General features: G+C 36.8%; 1 protein-coding gene across 3 annotated transcripts in view; it reads right to left on the reverse strand.

Moving 5' to 3' along the window:
* LOC147833695 (uncharacterized) overlaps window positions 1-25216 on the reverse strand; it is a 185009-nt gene that overhangs the window by 141948 nt on the left and 17845 nt on the right. For all 3 annotated transcript variants that reach the window (XR_015944989.1, XM_088651210.1, XM_088651211.1), the window contains exon 2: window positions 16470-16530. Coding sequence is in view for 2 of the 3 variants with exons in the window: in XM_088651210.1 (XP_088507336.1) it covers window positions 16470-16530 (61 nt within the window). In the remaining variant the exon portion in view is untranslated. The remainder of the gene's footprint in view (window positions 1-16469; window positions 16531-25216) is intronic.

Genomic DNA, 25216 nt, shown 5'->3' on the forward strand with positions numbered 1-25216 from the left:
AAAACAAAACACAAATCAAAAACCGAAACAAAACAAAACCAAAAAACACAAAACAAAGCATGAAACAAAACACGAAACAACACGAAACTAAACAAAACTCAAAACACAAAACTGAAAAAACAAAACATGAAACAAAACACAAAACAAAATGAAATACGAAACATGGTTTAATTGCTGAAAGAAGTAAACTTGGACTGAAGAGACCACAATAGGAGCAAAACAGATGATTTGTGCTCCTGACTATGGCAGGGGGTGTGAGAGCAAATAGATAAATCACAGGTGAATTCTCTGTCTGGTCTTTAGTAGGTCACTGTTTTTGTCCTCGATCCATTAGGGAATAATAGGAGGTGCATTATTAGAAGGTGGGGGGTAAGAGGACCAGAGAGAAGCCCTGCGGGAGGGAAAGCCACGTAATCTGGCACGGACGACCATCTACAAAATGAAAACAAATGGGGTGTCATCCCCAGGAGGAAATATATCCCTTTCTATTTTTAGTAATCCATTCCTTCAGACACACACACAAACATGCACGTATACACGCATGCATAGATATATAAAGATTTCCAAGCTCAAGTCTCTTCTGCAAACATAGTTTATGGGTCATTCTCAGGTAATGGTGTAATCAGTGTTGGACAATTTTGATAAAGTGCAACATTGCTGCTACTCGGTCACAGCAAGTCTGGCATTAATAGACTTGTAATTTGAACAGATAAGGATGTTTATCCTGATAGTACCACTAAGTGTCAAATGTTTGTTTTAAAATCAATAAAAATTATTAAATAATATATTTTGCTTAAAGAAAATGAAGACTTTTTGGATAGATGGAATGGTGAATGAAATGATATATGAAACGAGAGAGTGATAGGTAGAATGCTATATTGAATGACACGTGTTCAGATGAATAAATAGAATGTCAGAATGACAGAAAAATTGATGGATGGATGGATGGATGGATGGATTTATGGATGGATGGATGGATTGATGGACGTATGGATGGATAAACGAATGTGTGGATGGATTTATGGATGGATGGATGGATGGATGGACGGATGGATGGACGAATGTGTGGATGGATTGATGGATGGATTGATGGATGGATGGATGGATAAATGAATGTTTGGATGGATTTATGGATGGATGGATGGATGGATGGATGGATGGACGAATGTGTGGATGGATTGATGGATGGATGGATGGATGGATGGATGGATGGATGGATGGATGGATGGATGGATGGATGGATGGATGGATGGATGGATGGATGGATGGATGGATGGACTATGTACCTGTATGTATGATGGATGGATGGGATGGCCACTGTACAGAGTTATAGATAAACAAAGGATTATAGATAGACAAACAGAAGGATGGATGGATGGATGGATGGATGGATGGATGGATGGATGGATGGATGGATGGATGGATGGATGGATGGATGGATGCATATAAAATGACAGACAGGTGAATAGATAAACAACAGCTATAATGGTAAAAAAATGGATAGATCATGGATCTAATGTTAAATAGATGGACAGATAGTCAGACAGAAAGTCAAAAAGGCAACAGGCAGAAACATCTTTGTCTTTGCAGCGTAAAAATCTCACATAGCTTCTCGATAAAGAACAAAGAGTGGGAGTACTCACATCCTTTTTATTTATTTCCATACAAGAGCAAAAAAGCCCATCATGCAGGCCTCTAATTAATGAATGTTTAAATGTCATGATATCGGGGGTTGAAGGGAACTTGACAGGGAAGCAGAACTAGAGCACAGCAGAACTGAAATCGAACTGTCTTTCTCTCTGTAGAGCCTAGACACCCCAGGGTTCAAACTTAATTCACTATGTAAGGTACTCAATCCTCGCTCTTAACAACCTCTCTGCCAGCCTGGCCCATCTGGAGGCCACGGTGGGAGGCTCCACCCAGACGGACGACCTCCCCCTTTCCTGCCCCCTCTACTCAGCAGCCTAAATATTAAATTAAAAATTAGGGCCTTTTGTCGCCTTGTTAGGGGTCTGCTGAAGGATGGTAATTGAGCCTTTACCTGCTGCGTGGATCTGGGCCCATGCTGAATGGAGGGGCAGGTCTTTTTGGAGTCCACCCCTACCAACCTCGAAATGCTCACACTGAGAAATTGGTTAAAAAACGGGCTTTTCAATCTTTTCAAGCCATGGACCATTAAATATGACATTACGATCACAAGCATGATACCGTAGCATGATATTATAAAAAATATTTTTTTATTAGTCAGTATGTAAAATGTTAACAGGATATGTTTATAGCACAATGACCTCATGTATATCAAAACAGGATGAAAATTTGGATTTCATAGTTCTATACTGGGCTACGCAGTGGCGTAGTAGATAGTGCTGTCACCTCACAGCAAGAAGGTCGCTGGTTCGAACCTCATCTCAGTTGGCGTTTCTCTGTGGAGTTTGCATGTTTTTCCTGCATTCGCGTGGGTTTCCTCCGGGTGCTCCGGTTTCCCCCACAGTCCAAAGACATGCGGTACAGGTGAATTGAGTAGGCTAAATTGTCTGTAGTTTATGAGTGTGTGTGTGTGTGTGTGGATGTTTCCCAGAGATGGGTTGCGGTTGGAAGGACATCCGCTGCGTAAAAAACATGCTGGATAAGTTGGTGGTTCATTCCGCTGTGGCAACCCCAAATTAATAAAGGGACTAAGCTGACGAGAAAATGAATAAATGAATGAATGAGTTCTATACTGTTTTAGCTCTTGTAGTTAACTAATGTTGTCACAGCCGACTGATAAGCAGTGACAATAAGGGGGCTCGTCCGGGATGTGAACTTAGGATCTCTCGCACCACAAAAGAGGATCATACTATTTAACATTCGTTCTTCCTGTTTGTTCCATTTGTTTGAGTTAACATATGACATTTTTTAAAGTTTAGAACTGTCACTAAAATCCCAGGCCCATTTTCCAGATCATTTGAGAAGTGCGAGTACTTTGAATTTGGCTCAGGCGCGGTTCACTTGGCCGGCCCTGGCCCGGTTGGAAGAGGTCTGCCAGATCGCGGTTCACTTGCAAAGCATGCCTGAGCCCCAAACTGAAGAAGAGATGAGACGTGACCTTTAAGGAACTGTTATGGATTTATTAATCATTCTTATTGTTTAATAAAAAAGTGGCAAAAGTGGCTGATCTGTTCGGCAGAATATTTGACTATGTGTCACTGGATCTCAAACGACTTAAAATAATATAACTAAAGAAATCTCCCCTGTGCTGAGCAAGTCGGTTGAGATAGGAGGGGGGAGAAGTGCTTCTGCCTAGTTCAAGGCAACTGTACATAGTGTGAGTACGCCCTTATAGTCAAAGGGAGAGTTAAAGGTGCTGTATGTAGGTTTTTGACTCTTCTAAAGCGTAAAAATCCCATACTATGTTTGCGGATATTTAAGAAATATGCTAAGTAAAGTGTGGGTTGTGGTGGGTGTCGTGGATGAAAGTGGGGAGCGGGCTGCCTAGGTTGCCTCTATGGACGCGCCGGCCCTGAACACGACTTAAAGCTGCCTTTAGGTTTGATCGTCAGACTCGCTCCTTTTGGTCCTCTGTTTGGCAACCTGTGCTTGCATTTGTTTTGATCCAGGAATGCAATAGCTAGTTCAACCACTGGGAGTCAAACTTACACACTGCACATTTAACCCAAAAACGTTATTATATATTCATCATTAAGTGGTTCCAAACCTTTATGTGTTTTTATTTATTTATATATATATATATATATTTGGGGGGGGTTCAACACAAAAGATGACATTTTGATGATTATAAGAAACCTGTAACAACTGTCATCCATCTAAGGAAAAACAAATATTGTAAATACTGTACCAAGACAATGGTAACAGGTTTCCAACATGAATCAAAATAACTTCTTTGTTCCTTGTTTTAAAACTTAAATAGATCTATAACAAGTGTAGTGTGAGTAAATGATGACAGAATTTTCAGTTTTAAGTGAACTATTTCTTTACACTAAATTCTCCACAAAGACCATATAGCAGCAAAATCATATTTAAAGTTAAAAGTGTTAGCTAATGACCCATTATAAAAACAAATGATTATTGTAATGGCGAAGATGCTGTGCAATGCTAATTCAGAAGAAGACTTACCACAAACCACATACCTGGAGCACATCAATAGATCCATGTTTGGATATGTAAATAAACACCCAGAAGCGAATATATTATAATTCCTAATGCTAGTGTGAACATGTCAGCAGAGCACGAGAGACTGGCCCTTTAAAGCGGTCGCCGGTATTCAAAGCAGGCCGATTTTACTCGGCTCCCAGATAAGAGGTTTGAAAAACAGGAGCCCAATTCCCATTATCTGCTTCCCTTATTGTCTGCATTAACCTTCCCCATGGTAACTTGTTCTTCGTAATGCTACACTTGTCTAGCCGCAACACATCAGCACGGCAAGCCAATTGTGTCATGCAAATGAATCCGGGCCCTATTGTACAGCCTGCGAGAGAGCAACGGTTTATCAGAAACATGTCTGCCTGAGCAGCGCAGGATTGTCTCCTTTTACTGGCAGGCTGGGGGGCTTCTGCTTTATTTACAGCTCAGTGGTCATTCTTTGAGCTCAAGACAGACACACATACACGTACAGGCTCCAAGATAATGCCTACTACTTCTGCTGTCCAATTTGGTCATTTTCTTTCTTAATTGTTACTGTGCTGTGGCTTCTGTAGGAGGGGGGTGGGGGGTTGGTGGGGGTGTGCATATTCGCTGTTTTGTTTTGCTCCTTTCATGGTTCTTTCTTTTTTTTAAACTCTGGTGTAACTGTTGAAAGGCTTTTCAAAAAAAAAAGACAGCTCCATGCATTTCAGAAATGGCTCTAATCCGCCAGCACTGTCGACAGAGATTGTGTGTGCCTGTGTGTGTGTGTGTGTGTGGTACAGAAGAGCTCCACCAGACTTAACCTTCTCCCCTCCACTGCCAGTGCTTGAAGAGAAATGGCCTGTCTCAGGTGCAAAGCTGTCCTCAGGAAAATAATAGAAGTTTTTGGTTTGTATCTGGAAACTGACCTGCAAAAAACATATTTTATACAGCTTGTTTATGTTTTTGTTTACTTTTTAAATTATTTTATTTGTTTTTCATTTTCAAAAGTAATCAGATTTTTTGACATGTACTTTTTAATCAGTAACACTACAATTAGCTGCTGGTAATCCAAATTAACTGATTACTAAATTATATTTTTCATTGATTCATTGATTTATTCATTTTAATTTTTCTTTTTCTTAATTAAATATAATTAAATAATAAATTAATAATAATTAAATATTAAATCATATTATATAAAATTATATTATATTATATTATATTATATTATATTATATTATATTATATTATATTATATAGGAATTTCCAGATCTGATCACATGATTGGAAATCGGGCCTGTTCATGCGGTTTCAGACTCGATTGGAATCGGATGTTACCTCGATCAGGACTCAAATATATATATATATATATATATATATATATATATATATATATATATATATATATATATATATATATATATATATTGAATAAACTACCAAATAATACCTGACTTGAGTATAGCCGCATTGACTATCGGGAGGTGGTATAATCACTCTCGTAGGAGAATAATGCTTTCACAATCCAAACAAAAAAATGTAATCCAAAATGTGCGCCCAATAGCTCCGCCCGTTCCGTTAAATGATCAAACCTGCGGTCGTTGAGTGCGTGAAGTGTCCATCATTCCATACTTAATTTTACCGGGTGAAAAAGTGCATCATCCGGGTAATTGTCATGCACTTTTTATCTCTACCGATTACTTACATTATTTATACTACAAAACGGCGTAGAATAGTGCATAAGCATGCAATTTTGGACGCACCTTATCTTTTCTGTCTGGAGGTATTACAAAGTTAAAGATGATAACATTTCCATAGCAAACTATGAGATTTGTAAACTTGGCATTGCCTTTTTTATATATATTTACTGTTGCACTAAAGTCCAAAAGTGAATTGAGGTTATTTAATACTTGATTGTTCAAGTTACCTTGCAGAAGTGCTCTGTTTGTTAACAGAGTTGTTAAATGTTAAATTAAGGTAAATTCAATAAAACATAATAAACAACCTGGATCTGTTTCTTCGCTCTTCTTCTTTCTTTTTTTATGCATTATAGAAGTATCGGATCGGCTTTCAGTCTCCAAATCAATTGACTAAGAGGCAAAAATATCTAATTGGGACATCACTAATATTTATTATATTATATTGTTATGTTATTATATTATATATGTTGTTATGTTAAGTTGTTATATTATATTATATTATATTATATTATATTATATTATATTATATTATATTATATTATATTATATTATATTATATTATATTATATTATATTATACTGAACTGAAAAAATCTACTTTTGAGTAGTCCTAAATAAATCAAAACAGATAAATAAAGAATAAGGCAGAAAAAAGATGCTGGAGAAGATCTATCTGATTTCACGATGAATGATGCTCTAGTGTCCTTTATATCTCTCCTTCCTGAGGGATATGCAGATATTAAGCAGCCAACACAAGCAAACAAGAACATGCATAATAAGGCTCATAAACTTCTTTTCTCAGGTCTTAGCATCATCTCTATAGAAAAAACATAAGCCTTTGTTTGTGCATGTTTGCATCTCAGTGTGCGTCCACGCCTCATATTCCATACACTCCGTCCCTCCTGCTCGCCCTACTACAACAACCACCCCTCTCTCGCTCATTCATTTCAGTTTTATTCCTCTTTTTTAATTTATGCCCAGCATACTAAGCACTCAATACTGGCAGTGTCTGCAGTGGCTGAGATAGCTGTTAATGAGAAGAGGTCCCCCTTTATCTTCTTTATTCTGCCACTATTATCTGCATGCAGTCTATAAGCGCGCAGTTACCTTACTGGCCGATAACACCCAAGAGGCAAACGCCGCTGATGAGCTTTCTATACAGCGGAGCTCGCACAATACCTCTATCGGAGGAGCAGACCTCAGGAAAAAAGGGAAGGGGAGAGGGTAGAGCAAAGAGAGAGACAGAAGAAAAAAAAAAAGCCCGAACCCCAGTGACAGACATGCAGGGCCGGCTCACGCAGAATATCCAGTGAATTTACAACCCGGGCCCCCTTGAAACACGGCTCCTCGCACGCCTGATTCTCTCCCAGCTGCTGCAGTTTCTTATCTCTCCTTTTCCTCTTCTGCCTCGGAGATAACAGTAATTCTCCTCTATGCTGTATTTTCAACCCTCCGGACGAGCCCCCCATGCTCCTTACGTCCCCCCCACCCCCCCTTTAGTAACAACGCCACCACAATCTCGCTCCTCAACCGAACCCCGTCAAACGCGGACGCAGCCACTCACACGCCAGCAGAGAAACCTCAGCGCGGGATGCAGCAAACGTCTTTCTGCTCAGTCTAGATAAAGGGTTAAAGACTACAGTCGGCCTGCCGCTTTGTGAGATGAGGGGAACGCCGAAAAAGAAAAAAGGGGGACGGAGAAATCAAGTATTCAAGTAGAGATTTTTTTATCAGTTGTACTGCGTATAAAACAGTCATTTTTGCCTCTTTCACTTACTTTTTTTTCATGAATGTGGCTGCAGCCTGGAGTGTTGAAGCTAGATAAAAGAATTAGCGGTTGCACAGAGGGGCCGGGGCGCTAAGTACAGCCACGAATTAGAATGTCTATCTCTGTCGCTCTTGGCTCATCCTCTCTAGCCAGCCTGGCTCCGAGCTCGTAAACAATTTAATCTTTTCACTACAGTTTGGGGGGAAAAAGGAGAACGCTGAGAAGAAGGGAAGAAGAGAGAAAAAAAAAACCAAGACGTGGACATTACTTCTCGGGCTCTCTGTGTTTCTCTCTCTTACCTCTTCCTCTCAGTGGCTTCTGCTTTAAACAAGAAAACTGACGCAAACATTTGTAAGGCGCTTGAAGATTGAATCTTATTTCTTTCTTTTTTTCGTCGTCTCCCCCCCGCGCTCGTTCTCACCCAGTGTCCTGAAATTTAAGATGTAGTGCTGCTTCAGCTCCGGGGCCCATTTTAGAGATGTAATGTAATTCATAGCCTATCATATACCAGGAGCCACTCACAGACAGGCTGTTCTGCGGCTCCCTCAGCGCAAGTTTCGGTGCTATGAGAGCACAGGCTCCTATATATCTCCAACTGTAATAACCATCTATGGAACACCAAACTTCTGGAGTCCATTCAGGTCACCTGATGGTGTCATTTTCTCACTTTAAAGCTGTAATATATCATATGGGATATGTGTGGTTGCAATGCAGTCCTGGTGTTACAGGTGAGAATTCATAATGGCGATGCCATAATAATACAATTTTAGATAGACAAGCTATTGTCCTAATAACTGCATACTGTATGAGACATTGCACACAATTGAGACAAATGAGCAAAAAACTATCAATGTTTTTTTTTTAACATAACATTAATATACTTCGGATATAATATCAGTACTGTCGATAAATATCTTTTGCATATTCATACATTTTCCTATGGCTTAGTTCCTAATTCATCAGGAGTCACCACAGCAGAATGGAATGTATTGTGTATTTATATAGCACATGTATCATGAATGGCCAAACACCCAAAGCGCTTCACAATAATGAGGGGTGTCTCTCCACACCACAACCACCAGTGTGCAGCATCCAATTGGATGATGTGGCGGCAGCCCTATGACAACGATGCCAGTGCACTTACCACACACCAGCTATAGGTGGAGTGGAGAGACAGTGATAGAGCTAATTCGGTGGATAGAGATGATTAGTAGGCTATGATGGTTAAGGGCTCATGGAGGGAATTTGACCAGGACACCGGGGTTACACCCCTACACTTTATGAGAATTGGCATGGGATTTTTATTGACCACAGAGAGTCATGACCACAGTTTAACATCTTATCTGAAAGACAGCACCCAAGGGTATCAGAACATCAGACCTGGAAGCACCCCCTGCTGGCCTCACTAACCCCACTTCCAAAAGTAACCTAGTTTTCCCATGTGGTCACCCATCCAGTACTGACTAGGTTCAGCCCCGCTTAGCCTCAGTGAGTAACCAGTCCTAGGCTTCAGGATGATATGGCTGTGGCATGAACCCACAACTTTTTCAGCATGCGATTTTTGCAGTGGATGCCAGTCCAGCTGCAACTTAGCACTGGGAAACATCTATACACTCTAACATTTACACACACACTCATACACTACGGCCAATTTAGTTCATCCAATCCACCTAAAGTGCACGTATTTGGACTTGTGGAGGAAAATGGAACACCCAGAGGAAACCCACACCAAAATGAGGAGAACATGCAAACTCCACACAGAAATGCCAACTGACCCAGCTACCAAACCATCAAACCATTGACCCTCTTGCTGTGAGGCAACATTGCTGACCACTGAGCCTCCAAGTCACGCCTCTTTGTATATTCATTCATTCATTTTATTTGTCGGCTTAGTCTCTTTATTAATTTGGGGTCGCCACAGCTGAATGAACCACCAACTTATCCAGCATATGTTTTTACGCAGCAGATGTCCTTCCAGTTGCAACTCATCACTGGGAAACATACATATACTCTCATGCATGCACATACACAACACGCCAAAACGGAGAAAACATGCAAACTCCACACAGAAATGCCAACTGGTCAAGCTACTGTAGGACTCGAACGAGTGACCTTTTTGCTGTAAGGTGATGCTATTTACTAAGCTATTGTGCCGCACCCCTTTGTATGTCATTTATTATTAATAGAATGTGATCCTAACTCTATATCAACATTAAAATATGTACTCTATTAATAGGAAAGAATTTTCTAAGATTATTTCTTTTGGTTTTGGAAAATGTCCATGTGAAAATAATTTGATAATAATTGGATCCCCCCAAAAAAATGTCAAAACCACACATTTTGTGCTACATATGATTTTAACTTGAAGCTAGTTTGGCGCTCATGTTATTTTTCTTTAAGAAAAGAGTTACAGCTTTAACAAAACAAATCAAAATCTTTCCAAATACACATGTGACCCTGCTGCTCCATTGCTTTATCCTGTAACCATGCAATATAACTTTAATGGCATTGTAAACTTAGTATCCTATGTAGAACAACAACATCCACTAATGGGCTTTCATCTTGAATAAAATAAAAACTCATTCTCAAGAGTCAACTTGTGCTTTGCAATTGACCATACAAAAGAAAAGAATATATATACAAATGAATGAAGATGTGTGTATAGAGGTTTATGCCAATATGAGCTGAATGAATGGTGGAAGAAGATTAAATTGATCCAAAGCCCATACAGCATGTACCAGGTCTCTAAAGGATTCATCACCTCCTGCCATTTCCATAACTATGATAAAGCCAATTTCATTAGATGATAAATAAAACAGCATCTTTAGATTCTTCCACACACCAGGCTACAGGATGGGAAAGAAAAATCAGGCAGGGCCACTGAAAGCTCTATACATGTTATGGGGGAGAGTCATGGGAGGTCATAGTCTCCCAGCAGGCTCTGGACTATAGACATGGTCATGGAGGCATGAGGGCAGGATAAAGTGGCAGACTGAGTGGAAGAACAGCACTGAAGCTGGCAGAGCTACTGCACACTGCCTAACTAATACCATCTCACTCCTTTCCACATTCACACTGCCTTCCTGCCCTCCAGGCAAATCAGTAATGTTCACGTCCTTGTCTGTTTTTCTGCTTTATTTTTCCTGCTCGTCTCTATTTGTGCTTTCCTAAAGCTGTTATTGGAGAGAGCAGGCGTATTCAGGTCAGTGACGGAAAGCGCAGAGAATGTGATTTTACCTCCCCTGCTGGCTGGACATGTTTGTGGATGACAATCTGGGAAGGGCAGGAGGGTGCTGTGGGGAGGATGAGGGGAGCAGAAAAAAGTAGAAAGAGCCCAATATATATATATATATATATATATATATATATATATATATATATATATATATATATATATATATATATATATATATATATATATATATATTTAATAGATTTAAATAGTGAGAACAAGCACACTCATCCTCAAATTAGAGAAGGTCATTTCTGAACAACAAGTGTCAAAAATTATACCTTCCAAATACAATCTTCTTTCATTGGCTACTCAACCAAAATAATCAGAGCTAGTGTTGGTATTTAAGACTGACTAGGTTTTTGCAAGTAGTTTTGATCCTGTCAAAGAACAAAATGTTAAAGAAGAGTAAAGCAAATAGTTTTTTATGGATCAGCAAACCTGAAAGATACAAAAGTCTTAATGCACATATCTAATCTAATAAAAATTTTCAGATTTGTATACAGTCGAAGTCAGATTTATTAGCCCCCTCTAAGTTATTAGCCCCCCTGTTTATTTCCCCCCCCCCCTATTTTTTTACAGAAAGAACACATTTCTAAACATGATAGTTTTAATAACTCATTTCTAATAACTGATTTATTTTATCTTTGCCATGATGACAGTAAATAATATTTGACTAAATATTTTTAAAGACACTTCTATACAGCTTAAAGTGACATTTAAAGTCTTAACTAGGGTAATTAGGTTAACTAGGGTAATTAAACAAGTTATTGTATAAAGATGTTTTTTCTGTAGATTATCAGGGAAAACTAGTTTAAAGGGGCTAATAATTTTGGCCTTAGCATTATTTTTTAAATAATTAAAAACTGCTTTTATTGTAGCAGAAATTAAACAAATAAGATTTTCTTTAGAAGAAAAATATTATCAGACATACAGTGAAAATTTCTTTGCTCTGTTAAACATAATTTTATTGGAAAAAATAAAAATAAAAAGACGGTTAATAATTCTGATTTCAACTGTAAATTCACCATTCAACATTTAAATTCACTTTAAAAATGATTGGTATGTGTTTACAATATATTATAATGACTTAAATGATTTGCATGTTGATTTCTTTACTATGTTGAGAGATAGTAGCACATAAACTTGATTTAAGCCTTTACACTGTGAATTATATAAGTAAAAATTGATAGTGAGAGATTGATTTGATAGTGCTAAAGAGCAACAGTGTCAATGCTTATCTGCCTCAGCAAGTATGTAAAATTTGAAATCAAAAACAAAGAATGTTTCTTTATAGAATCACATACATAGATGTTTCAATTAAATTATGAGATTATTTGGGCTGTAAATTTGTTATGGGCTGTAAATTTATTTTTAAGATTTTAGACAATATTGCAGAAAACAACGATTTTAGACAGGTTTCCACATCATCCCATGGTTACATTTAACTCAACTCAACTCATTTGTTGGGCCAGTTGTTCTGTGTCAGACTGGTCAGATTTTTTTTAATAAACATTTTGATAGTGTCACAGAACAGTAAAGTTTATTTATTTATTTATTTATTTACTTATTTATTTTTATTATTTTTGGAGGTAATAGCTGCTGCAGTCTGGAAGATTTGAAGCAGGAAAGAGAAATAATAAAAGTCCACTGTAAAAACATGGTTGGTACTATATATTTGGTCTGTAAAGCAGTTTTATGGTTTTGGACAAGTGAAAAATCCTATCCCCTGTTGTAATGTCAGGCTGATCAGATTTCCATAGCCCCACAGAACAGCACTGTTTGCTCTTTTGATGGGAATCAATACAAAAATGACGGCAACAGTTTAAAATAATGGTCTATAGTTAATGTTAGTTAATGTATTTACTAACATGAAGAAACTATTACTAATATATTTTCTATGGCATTAATAAATGTTTGTTAATGTATTTAAGTTAAATAACATCAGTTCATGTTAGTTCATCTTGACTCAATGTGCATGACTAATTGTAACAAGTGCAGCTTTTGATTTAAATAACGCATTAGTTAATGTTGAACTATGATTGATAAATACTTTACATGATATTCATAATAAATAATGGACCATTATTCTAAAATGTTACCCATGGCTTATTTAAATTAGAAAAAAAAATAGTAATTTAAGTTAAATGTTTTTGTGTTAATGTACATGGCCTTATTTTCGCTTACCATGACCTTCAGTAGCATTAAATGCATAAAAGTCAATAACAATTTTTTTTTTCTGAATTTTTGTGGATACATTTAAAGTCATTGCTGTTAGAACAATAACGCTATTCTCTAACTAGTAAGTCATACTCAAACAGGTTTGCAACTACATCAGAGTTGAAAAGCAATAAGGGAATTTGAATGTGAGAGAACTACCCCTTTAACAATCAGAGCTCACCCACAAATGTCGCAAGTCAGGTTGTTGAGGGTGTCTGGAGTCAAAAGCCTTCAGAGGAATCAAAGAGTGTTAAAAAAATGAGGCCAAATCAGAGAAGCCCTTCTCATGTGCCGCCCTGGTGCTCTGGAGGTGAGAGGTTAACCATGGCATTGGACTGGCGGCTCATCACCGGGATAATGAACCTGGCCAAGCAGGCTGACTGACTGTTGGGACAGGTGGCGTTAAACCTGCTAAGATCCCATCTCCAAGGTCAGCCCTTTCCACCCAATCTCACTGGTTGCTGATGAAAGCACGATTTAAGGAAAAGAGAGGTGGGTGAGGTGGGGGCACTTCGTCGCCACAGTGGATAAGACTCAATTTGAGAAGCCTGTAGAGGGAAATGACTGTTTTTGGCCCCCATCATGTTATACAGCGAGGGCAGTTTACTGTGCTGTTTGCTAGGGGGGTGCAATTTTACAGCCCTTTCTGCGGTGGGATTTACTGGATGTGCAGTTAATAGTTTATATAGTTGACTCGGAGCAGCAGGGATTAAAGATAGAGGGTTGTTGGGTGCAGTGGCACGGGGAAGACATTTATCCACTGTGAGTCCAGGACTCTTACTGCACTGTCTGGCTCACTGACCTTGGACCAGGCCACTACTGGGACCCCACAGCTGACTGTGTAAAAGTTTTGATGTTTATATAGGTCTCGTAAGTTCACATATTTGGCAATATCGGATTTCTAACCTATATTGCTGTCCTGCTTTTGAGCGGAAAGTACTTTGGTTTTTACAGTGCGCATGACACATATTTCATCATCAGATCGCACAATGAATAAACACACAATAAACAAACGTACTTAGTTTGCCCACAAGGTGGAAACATCGAAACTAGACATTGTTTCACAACTGGAAAATAAATGGAGGAGGTAAAAATGTACAACAATAACAACAAACTACGAAAGACGTGTGTGTGTGTAATAAATTATATCTGCATTGCAACTCTATTTTAAATGAGCAATTCCTTCTTTTTTTTGCTAAAAACTTTAGAAAAGAATATGCACAGATACTGGATAAGGTGGATTATTTTAGTTGTCATATTAAAGCAAATATGCTGCAAACCGTTGTGGTCTGCAACTTCATATGCTAACATACACATAAAAAAGTAAAGCTTGTGCTTCAGTGCTGAAAATTAACAACAATTAGTAATGTGCAGTGGTGGAAAGAGTACTGAAAATTTATATTTAAGTAAAAGTACCATTACTTGCCTAAAGATGTAGTGCAAGTAGAGTAAAAGTATCTGTTATAAATATTTTTCAAAGAATGAGTAAAAAGTAGACCTTTCAAAAGTACTCAAGCGTAGTGAGTATTACACTTTAAAAAGCTGATGCATTTACATATAATTTGTAGATGTGTGCAAACATTCTGTATTGCTTTTAGTTATTGCCCAGCAGCCTGACGATGAGTTCTGACGTCAACCCGATTTTCATTTCCAAACAAAATGCAATCTCCCCATGGCATTGGGGTACAACGTCAATCTGACGTCATGTTGACGTCTTGTGCCTGCTGGATGTTTAAGGCCATTTTGGTCATCATACAGTAAACATCCAACATCTTCTCATCAACATCTAAACAGTCTCTGGGTAAATGCGTTTAAAGATTTTAGACATCTTCTTGGACACTTTTGAGGCTTCCAAACAGTTTGCTGTAATTATAAATCATCCATGTCTTGAGGTAGTTTATTATGGTGCAATTTAGGCCCAATCCCAATTCTGTTGTTGTACCCCTACCCCTTCCCCTTAGCCCTTACAACCTTCAAAATTTACCCCAAAGAAATGGGACAGCACCTACACACGTCATCATATTTCATCGTGATATCATGCTTCATATGAGATCAGACGATGGCGACTGTTGTAGTTATTCTAGTTGTGCTTTTTTATTGGTATTTATCTTCAGGAAATCACTGAAGACGTGTTATGTTATCATAATGATCTAATGTGGCAATAAGATCGTAACTATACTGTGTATTTACACTGGGGCCATATTCATTAATGTAAACACATGAAAATAACATTAACATTATAGCAGACACTGTAAAAAGCTCATTCTCAGCCACTAGACTTTTCTGAAAGGGTAATCGAGTGTCATCGAGTGTCAGAATGCTGTGGGACTACAATACAGGAGTTATGATTACAGATTATAAATCGCAAATTTAGCGTTCCTTTTTTTTTTTTTTTTTTTTTGCAAAACGAGGGGAAGGGCTAAGGGGTAGAATTGGGATTAGGCCTTACCTTCTATAAGAGATTTGATTGGACAGGAATCACAGGACTGATTCAAATTCCCATAGACGAGAAAAAATAGTGACAGCAGATTGAAGGAAAATAGTGTAATAAAAGTACCAAAACTGCATTAAAAATATAATCAAGGGAAAATAAAAGTACACGTTTACTTTTTAATTACAATTTCTGAGAAGAACTACTTAATTACAGTTTTTATAAGTTTTTTTGGAATAGGAGGGGGTTAGTGAACAAAAATTTTATACATGATTATAAAAACATTTAAAAACATTTAAAAAAACATTACTTTGGCTAGTTATTTACTGTACAATAATATAGGGTATTTTATTGATTTGGATATTATTTCGAATTTGAAAGGCTAGTAAGTGATTTATTGTCTGTTTTAGATTCTATTAAAAAAAAAAAAAACATGACCCATATTGATCAGTTTGTTCAGAACTATGGACTTTTAGCTAAACTGTAAAAAAAAAATGTTGCCCACTTAAATTAAGTTGAACCCATTAAATTTTACAAGTCATTTGAGAACATCAATTAAGCTGACTTAAAAGATCAAGTCAAAATTTTACTTAAAAAGTAAAAACCTGATTAACTTTATAAATTAAGTTACCATAATGTAAAAACATATGTTTTCAAGACTTCCTTATTATTTGATTATTTACAGTGTACAACTGCTTTTCCCCTCTCACGTTATCCTTTTTTTTTGTGGAAAACTGCTAAAATAAAGCAAAAAATTACAAACAATGCAAGAGTTTCATTATTATGACCAGTCTGTTTACTTAATATTGCTGCTACTCCTCTCAGGTTAAAATTGTTTTGTTTTTTGAAAAATTGTTAGAAGCAAACAAAGGCACAAGTCGCAGCAAATAATGCAGCTTTCTTGATTCCCCATTAAATTTAAAAATCTAAATGTGAAGTCTTTACTATGAGTGTTATTTTTTGTTTGTTTGTTTGCTTTTGTGGTGATCAACATTATGCTGTCAGTCCATCTTACCTGGAATATTCCTTCAATGTGAACCCTCTTGTCTTTGATTCTGCCCTCCTCTGCATGTGGCCTATGATAAAGATAAAAAAAAAGTGAGTGCTTGTTCTCTATAGTGATACCTGGGTGTCACTGACCCCTGGCAAAGCTGTTTAACTTCACGGCTTGGCTGAAAATTAAACCGAGCATCCCTTCCCATCTGAGGCCAGCCTGTTCGTGCGTTCTCTGTGTGCTTTTGTGTGTGAACAGCCTCCTCACACCCAATCGTCATACCTTCAACATCGCCCCACCAGCTGGACCAAACACAGGCCAGCTCTCCTGTCCTCGCAGTCCAGACGCACAACCCTCCCAAAAGCCCAGAGCTTCACAGAGCCTCACTACCGCCGACAACTAACAGGGACTTCTCAGTTGGACAATGAAAATCCCACCAACGTGACAAGAATGCGCCGACACAATGCTTGTTCATGGCAAGTGGCTGATGGGGTAAACAGACCTACAGGAGGCACATTTGTGAAGGGAGCTGATTACGGCTCGCCAGGCTTCAAGACACACTTCACACCATTGTTCCATTCTGTTTATTGAGAAGAACTGCACAGTATCAAAGGAGAAGGAACATAAACAACATCTGTGCCATGGTAAATAAAGAAACATAAAACATATGTTTATCCTGGAGAGTAGTTGAGGTATTTGTTTTTGGAGCTTGTGAGGGCGACGGACGGATCTGAGCACTTGAATGGACAGTTCAAAGGAAGAAGCGGATTCTGCAGACAGTTCTCTGGCATTGGCCTCACAGCTAATGTTTACTAAGCACTCACAAGATATATACAGGAATATAGTATAAAGGAATATAGTGTTTTAAAATCATATACTGTACAGTCAATTGTACATAATCATTCAATTACTAAAGAAAATGTTTTTATGTTTTTAATCTCGCCAAAGTTGAACTTTGAACATTTTGTTTTGCATTTTGTACTGCTGGCAGAAAATATGCCTCAAAAATCCACAATATTGATGCAATAATAACAATCTGCAAAGAAGATGAGTATTTCAAATAATCCAGTAGAGCATAATATAATATAATAATATTCCCAAGTGAACTTGAACTCAAATATTTTTCAAAATATTAATACACTTAGTTTTTATTTAATGTTTATGTATTTCCAAATGAATATAACGTTTCAACTCATCTACAAAAATTTTAATTAACAATTATTTTCCTGTTTTAAAGCAAACCTGACATAAATGATGCCATTATGGCATACTAAATTTAGTTGGACCAAAATTTGCACTTAAAGCTAATGATATTGACCTTAAAATGGTTTTTAAAAAAATCAAAAACTGCTTTTGTAGGCAAAATAAAATAAATAAGACTTTCTCAAGAAGAAAAAATATATATGGAATTACTGTCATAAATTCCTTGCTCTGTTAAACATCATTTGAGAAATATTTGAAAAAGAAATTCAAAAGAAATTCAAACCCATATCACACATATTCACATACAGTGTGTTTTTTTTTTTTTTTACAAAACAAAACTAACTAAACCCCCAAAAAAATGAAATAAAATAAAAAAGCTGAAAATGTTTTATACAGTATTAGCTTGACTATGACCCAATCCCAATTCTACCCCTTAGCCGTTCCCTTTTCAATTATTGGTGTTCCAATTATCTTTAGCTTGAAGGCGTAGGGCTAAGGTAAAGGGCTAGATACCCCTTGAAAGGGAGATTTTTCAGGACCACACTTGAAACCAAGGGGTACGAAAATTTCCCCAGAATACACCATCTACAACGGCAGCATAACTGAACCCGGAAGTCAGGAGTTTTTTTTAACACAGTATTTGTTGTCATTATTACAAATTTTCACGACAAACAAGCAAATGTTTTAATACATTCATAACTGCGTTCGTGTTTTACTGTCATGCTTAAAAAATTGTAAAAAAATAAAATAAATTGCTAAAATAAAAACAGCTACATTTTGCTTACTATTATCCCTAATAATAACTCCTGTACAGCTGTTCCACAACATATCGTCACCCGTTGACACTCGAATACCCTTTCAGAAAAGGCTGGTGGCTGTGAATGAGCATTTTGCAGTGTCTGCTATAATGTTAATGTTGTTTTTGTGTGTTTACATAGATGAATAGGGCCACGGTGTAAAATACAGTACAGTCATGAGCTCATTGCCATATTATATTGTATGATAACATTATATACGCCTTCAGTGATTTCCTGAGGATGAATACCAAAAAAATAACGCAATAACTACAGCAGTCATGATCGTCGATCTCATATGAAGCAAGAGCTCACGATGACATATGTTGACGTCTACAGGTGTTGTAGTGCTGTCCCATTTCTTAGGGTTAAATTTTGAATCCCTTCCCCTTGACACTCTGTTTCAAGGACCAAGGGAAAGGGGAAGTAGAAGGGACAGTAGGGATAGAAGGGGAAGTAGAATTGGGATTGGGCCATAACTGGTTAAACTAACAAAAGTAATCTGCAAGGATTACATCTGTAGGGCCCTGTGAAATCAGTTGTATTTTACTAAAATGCTTGCTAAGTGACTCTCAGGACAGCTAAAGAGATGAAGCTCATGAATATGAATGAGTATGAGTATGAATGCTGAAAACACCACAAGCGTGTGTAGTAAACTAAACTGCACCCTTCATTTTGGACATGCAGATCATACAGACATATTTAAATACCCTTTCTGTGGCTCAATATTTACAGATGCAGTTAGCAAAATTTTTATCATTTTTAATTATTTCGAAATTTGCCAAATTCTATGATATTCTGTGTTCATTCTGTGATGTGTGATAACTGTATCATGGAAATGATAGAGCCCTGCATTAGGTAGAAACAGCTTGAGATAACAACTGCATATTCATTTTTTACAATGCCAGTCAAAAAATGAGTTCTTACATCAGGATGAAAAATGATCTGCGCTAAGGACCTTTCATAATTTATATTCTTAGTTTAGAGATGGTGCATTAAATCTTAAGTACGGCTATAAGAACACATTCAGGGAACTTGAAGGACTTCTTTAGCTATCCAGTAGAGAAAAGACAGCCCAAACAAACAGACCAGAAGGACAAATGAAAAATAGAGAATCTGTGAATTTTTTCTATTGAGTCTACTGTATATCGAATTAGCAATTTTTTGACAATTTAATGTTTCCTCACGGTACATGTTTTTGCATTAATAAAGTGTTAGTATATGCACAATTGATTGGGCAAGAATTACAAGACTTAGCAAAATTGTTTTGAGATAATTGATTTTTGTTATTTAAATTGGTAGTAACTTATAAGTTAACTTAATTCCTTCATATTGTCCCAACAAAAAATCGATTGTGTGAAACCAAGCATTTTTACTGGGAGTTCCACACAATTGATTTGAGACAACATAAAGAAATTAGGTTAACTCATTATTTGTTACCAGTTTAAGTCGACTGAACATAAAACAATAAAGTTGTCTCAAAAAATCATGAATTGTGACATTTCAACTCAAATTAAATAAGCTGTTTGAACAAATAGCAAATGCCATTTTTTGAGTGTAGACAAAAAAATTTAACATATAAAGTACTAAAACTACCCGTCAACCCTCCCATTTTTGCCAGTTTTCTTCCTATTTTATCATTCTATCCCACTATGATCCCATTTAAGTATTTTCTCTTATTTTTCCTATGTTTGTAATCTTGAAAAGTGAAAGTACCATCAAAGAGCCATCTTGAATGCGATATAATTGCAAAATCTGTTCAAGAGAATTTTGCTTTGCCATATTTCGGCTTGAAAGCACGTTGTAATTAAAATAAAAACAGCCACATTGACTTCATTTCCATTAAAGCTATGTGTCGACTGTTGCCCTTCCTATGAAATCTCTGAATGAGTCCAGTCATGCATCGATGCTGACTGAAGTGATAAACAGTGTTCCCAGATCAGCTTCTGTACACGCGATTTGAAGAGAAGCGAAAGTGGACACGTTTGATTTGGTAGTGTTTGTAAACAGACAAATACACTTGTTACTATGTAAACATGTCTGTCCTGGTGTGTTTTATTTTAAACACTAATAGTTTTATCTTAAATGAGCACAAACAGTTCTGAAAGTAATCGAATGCTTAATTTATTCTATTATTCTTCTTAATATTATTATTTCATCATTTTTAAAATGACATGTGTTATCAAACAAAACAGTGGATCAAAATTTGAGATTCGTTGCTCTTTGCTAAATAACTATAGTAACCTTAATCAATATTTAAATATAGTAAATAAAGGTGAATGAGATTTTATGACTTGAATTAATTTCTTTATTGATTTGAATAGGCTAAACCTTTTTTCTTTCAATATGTTCTAATGTTTATGTTTTCTATCATTTGAAGCTAATTTACTAGGCTTATATTGTAACTAAGGGATGCTGACAACGGGGTTGAGGATCCACGTGCAGTTGAAAAAGTGCAAGAGTAGTTAAACAGGCAATGATCATTTACAGGTACAAATAGGTACATACAAGGTATTCCGGAAGCGTATTCGAGAAACAAGCAGATGGACGATGCAGGCGGCAGACAACGTAAACAATAGAGCAAGGCAAGGATAATACAGGAAGACACCACAAAACGCTTCGTAAAGTAACAGGGTTAATACCAACAAGAGTGTGTGTGTGTGTGTGTTTGTGTGTGTGTGTGTGTGTGTGTGTGTGTGTGTGTGTGTGTGTGTGTGTGTGTGTGTGTGTGTGTTGTATATATAGTCTGTGTAATCAGTTCTTGAGCATCAAAGGAGAACTGGAACAGGTGTGTGTGATGCATGACAGGATTTGTAGTTCTTTTGTTGGCAGATTTGCACTTCTCCAGCAATCGGTATGGACTACATCACGTGATTGTAACATATATACAATTAAACTGCTATTTAATTATGAATTATGGCGTTTGGGAGTTGTTCATTGTCCCAATGTTAATGACTAAAACTAAAAAAAACTAACTACTCAATTACAATAATAGTATTTGAAATGTGTTACTTTACACCACTGGCCATCTCACAAAATGTCACAGAATAAGAACCATTAAAACAGTTGACAGCTAAAGCTACAGTAAAAGCATACACGTGAAAATAACGAGCGATTAAATTTCTTCCAACCATACACTTATACAGTGTGAGTGAGTGCAAGGTAAGATTTTGAAGAGGTGTAATAAGCGGTGGAGATTCAGAAGCCAAAACTCCTCCACTCCAGCGAACAAACGGCCCCAGACTCTTACACAATTATGACTAACCAATAGGGAAGAAGAAGGAAAAAAAATTGACCCACTTAAATACAGTCAACAAAAAACTAGCCCTGCTACCTTTGTGTTGTTTTTGCTTTTTCTCCGCCGTCTGTCTTGCTTTTGTGAGTGAAAGAAAAGGTTATAACAGACATGATTGTTGCGCGATGTTTACGGTGGCCAAATAGCAGACACACACAAAAAAAGCTGCTGTCAGGGACACATCCAGCACAGACGAGGAGGACACAATTTAAAATTTCACTGCTGAACACCTTTAATGACTCGTAATCCAAAAGGTGTGGCCATTCCTATTAAACGTGCAGCTGAATCAATAAGCGCCATAATTAGAGTTGTTAGAGCAAATTATAACACAGCTATTATGTATCAGTCTCTCTGTAAACTGTGTATATATTTATATATATATATTTTTTTTTTGGTTTGTTTTTTTAATGTTGGGACTGTTACCACTGCCTGCTATAATCGTCACTGGCTTTATTGACTGCGATTTCACTCTCGTCTTTTGTGTAGTCTATAATTTCCAACAGCCCAGTCCATCTCAGACTCAGATTGTTTGTTTCTGTTGTTGTTTATGGATATAACGTAATAGCTGTTAACCTCAGCTCTACACATTGGATGCTATGTTTCTGAGTCGTATTGACTAATATTGTAGAAAACCGGTCGAAGGAGAGGATCCTTTTCCGTTATGCTTTCGACAGACAAATTGCTCGGTGAGCCTGACAGACCTTAATGTACTGGAGTGGTATTCCTTGTCAGCTGCTTAGACAGATTAATGTGTGCCTTTGACTTCATATATGACAATGGCAGTGTCAAAGCTACAAATGGATAAACAAATAATAACTCACTGCAAAGTGACGAGAACGACAGTCTCTTCTTTCTGAGAGATGAAATGATTCGGGCGTATGCTAGAGAGTAGAGATTGGTTCAGGACAAAAGACAAATAATAGTACTTAAGCATGTAGAGGAGGATGTATTGCGGACGTCATTGAGTTCAGTGTGTCTGTGGACACTCAAGTCTAACATCCTAATTAAGAGCTGGGAAGGGACAGATGTTGCTCCTTTAAGAAGCGTGTGCTAAATATGACTATTCAAATTTAGAAATAAGACAGACAGACAGACAGACTGACTGACTGACTGACAGACCTTTTGAAGAGAGATTTGAATTATACATAAATAAAAAGTAACACAAAACTATAAAAATATCTGGCCCATCAGATTTAATCTACCATACGATCATATACTAAAAACGAAGTAAAACAAAGTAAAATAAAAAAAATTAATTAAATTAAATAAAACGTAAAATAAAAACGTAAAACAAAATAAAATGTGGCAAGGTGGCTCAGTGGTTAGCACCTTCACCTCACAGCAAAAAAGTCGCCTGTTCGTGTCCCGGTTGGGCCAGTTGGCATTCCTGTGTGGAGTTTGCTTGTTCTCCCCGTGTTCGAGTGGGTTGTCTCTGGGTGCTCCGGTTTCCCACAACAGTCCAAAAACATGCAGTATAAGGGAAATGGAACTAAATTTTCTGCAGTGTGTGTGTGTGTGTGTGTGTGTGTGTGTGTGTGTGTGTGTGTGTGTGTGTGTGTGTGTGTGTGTGTGTGTGTGTGTGTGTGTTTGTGCGTGTGTGCGTGCGTGCGTGAATGAGTGTGTGTGAATGAGTGTGTATGGGGGTATTCCTGTAGTGTGTTGCGACTGGAAGGACATCTGCTGCGTAAAAATACATGCTGGAATAGTTGGCGGTTCATTCCGCTGTGGCAACCTCTGAAATAGAAACTAAGCTGAAAGAAAATGATTAAATGAATGAGAAATAAAATAAAATATATAAAATAAACCTAAATTAAATTAAATTAAATTAAATTAAATTAAATTAAATTAAATTAAATTAAATTAAATTAAATTAAATTAAATTAAATTAAATTAAATTAAACAGACAGACAGACAGTGAGTTATACTAGATATACAGGGTGATTCAAAAACAACTTTAAAAATCTGTATTTAATCAAAGAAACATGATGGAACCTTGGGTAATTAATCGGGCATATCTGTGCCAAAACTTTTGCTCAGTAAAGTTGTAGGTGATCTTTAAAAGGTGAGTTTTTTGTTTGTTTGTTAATTTTAACATCCTGATTCCCTTGTGTTTTGTATTTTATTAGCCAAACCATAACCTAAACTGCTGGGCTGTCACGTTTTAAGCTCCTTTTGAAACATTTTTGTTGTGTTCTGTGCTATTTGAAAGTGTTGTGATCCAATGCATTTTTTTGTTTGTTTGTTTGTTTGGTTGTTTTTTTTAGAGATCTGTTTGAAAGCAGATTCTTAATTTCTTGATTTGCTGCCTTTTTTTGTAACTGCAAGTGTACATATGACTATATACTGACAACAAAAAAACATAAGCATTATATAAAAAAAAGGATACATTTTTACATATATTTATATAATTATATTATTTTTTCTTTTTTTCATCAAATCAAGCAACAACACAAAGCACACCATAGAAAGTAAAATATCTTTCTTTGTCTGCAACAGGAGTATAAGAATATAAAGTTAACAACTTCTTTGAATCAATCATTACCCTTTATAAAATGAATATACCTTGTATTTAAAAGCACTCTTAGTAGAACCAAACAAAGCCCATGAGCATAGATGATCAGCTGAGCGTGTCTTTAGAAATCACGTCAGCGGTGCTCTGGGCCTCTGGTGGAGACAGTGATTGGGAAAATACATGATGACAGGAATATCAAATATTGTCTAACTAATTAACTTCTTAAAATCAGGTAAAAAAATCTCAATTCTCAGCTGTGGAAAAGGGATAGCATGCGGAATGGGATTAGCGCTCCACATGCTGATGAGATGAAATTGAATGGTCCTGGGGCAGCATGACATGTTCCTCACGGAGATGTATTTTCACATTAAGCAGATAACAGTGACTGTGTCCTAGATTACCTACAATACGCTGGCAATGTACATCTGTAATGGAGGCTAATTGTGTTGTGTGGCACCCTGTCTCCGTTCATTTAAAAATGCTTTGATAAGAAAAGACAATGAGCCCAGGAGCCCTTCAGACAATAAAGGAAGAGTGAACTTTTTATTTTTTTTTCCCCTTGTTTTTGACGATCAAACTTTACCCTATAAAGTGTAATCCTGCCCTGGGGTGATGGCACAGTTGGCAGAGCTGTCAATGCCACTTAAGAGCGGAGATGAGATGCATTTGTTTGATGGAAAAGTGGAAAAGAAAGAGATTTTGGACAAAAATGCTAATTCGCGGCTGCTAATTATATATATATATATATATATATATATATATATATATATATATATATATATATATATATATATATATATATATATATACAATATATATATGTTTTTTTTGTGCACCGTAAAATACATTTTTGAAGATGTTAAAACGTGTGAATAAAAACATTTCTATTTCAATCTTTCTACTTCATAATTTCATGTAATGTGTTCAATGTTTGTCTGTTTGTTTGTTTGTTTGTTTGTTTGTT

This window comes from Danio rerio, chromosome 15 (assembly GCF_052040795.2).
Source record: "Danio rerio strain M-AB ecotype USA chromosome 15, GRCz13ab, whole genome shotgun sequence".
Classification (NCBI taxonomy): Eukaryota; Metazoa; Chordata; class Actinopteri; order Cypriniformes; family Danionidae; genus Danio; species Danio rerio.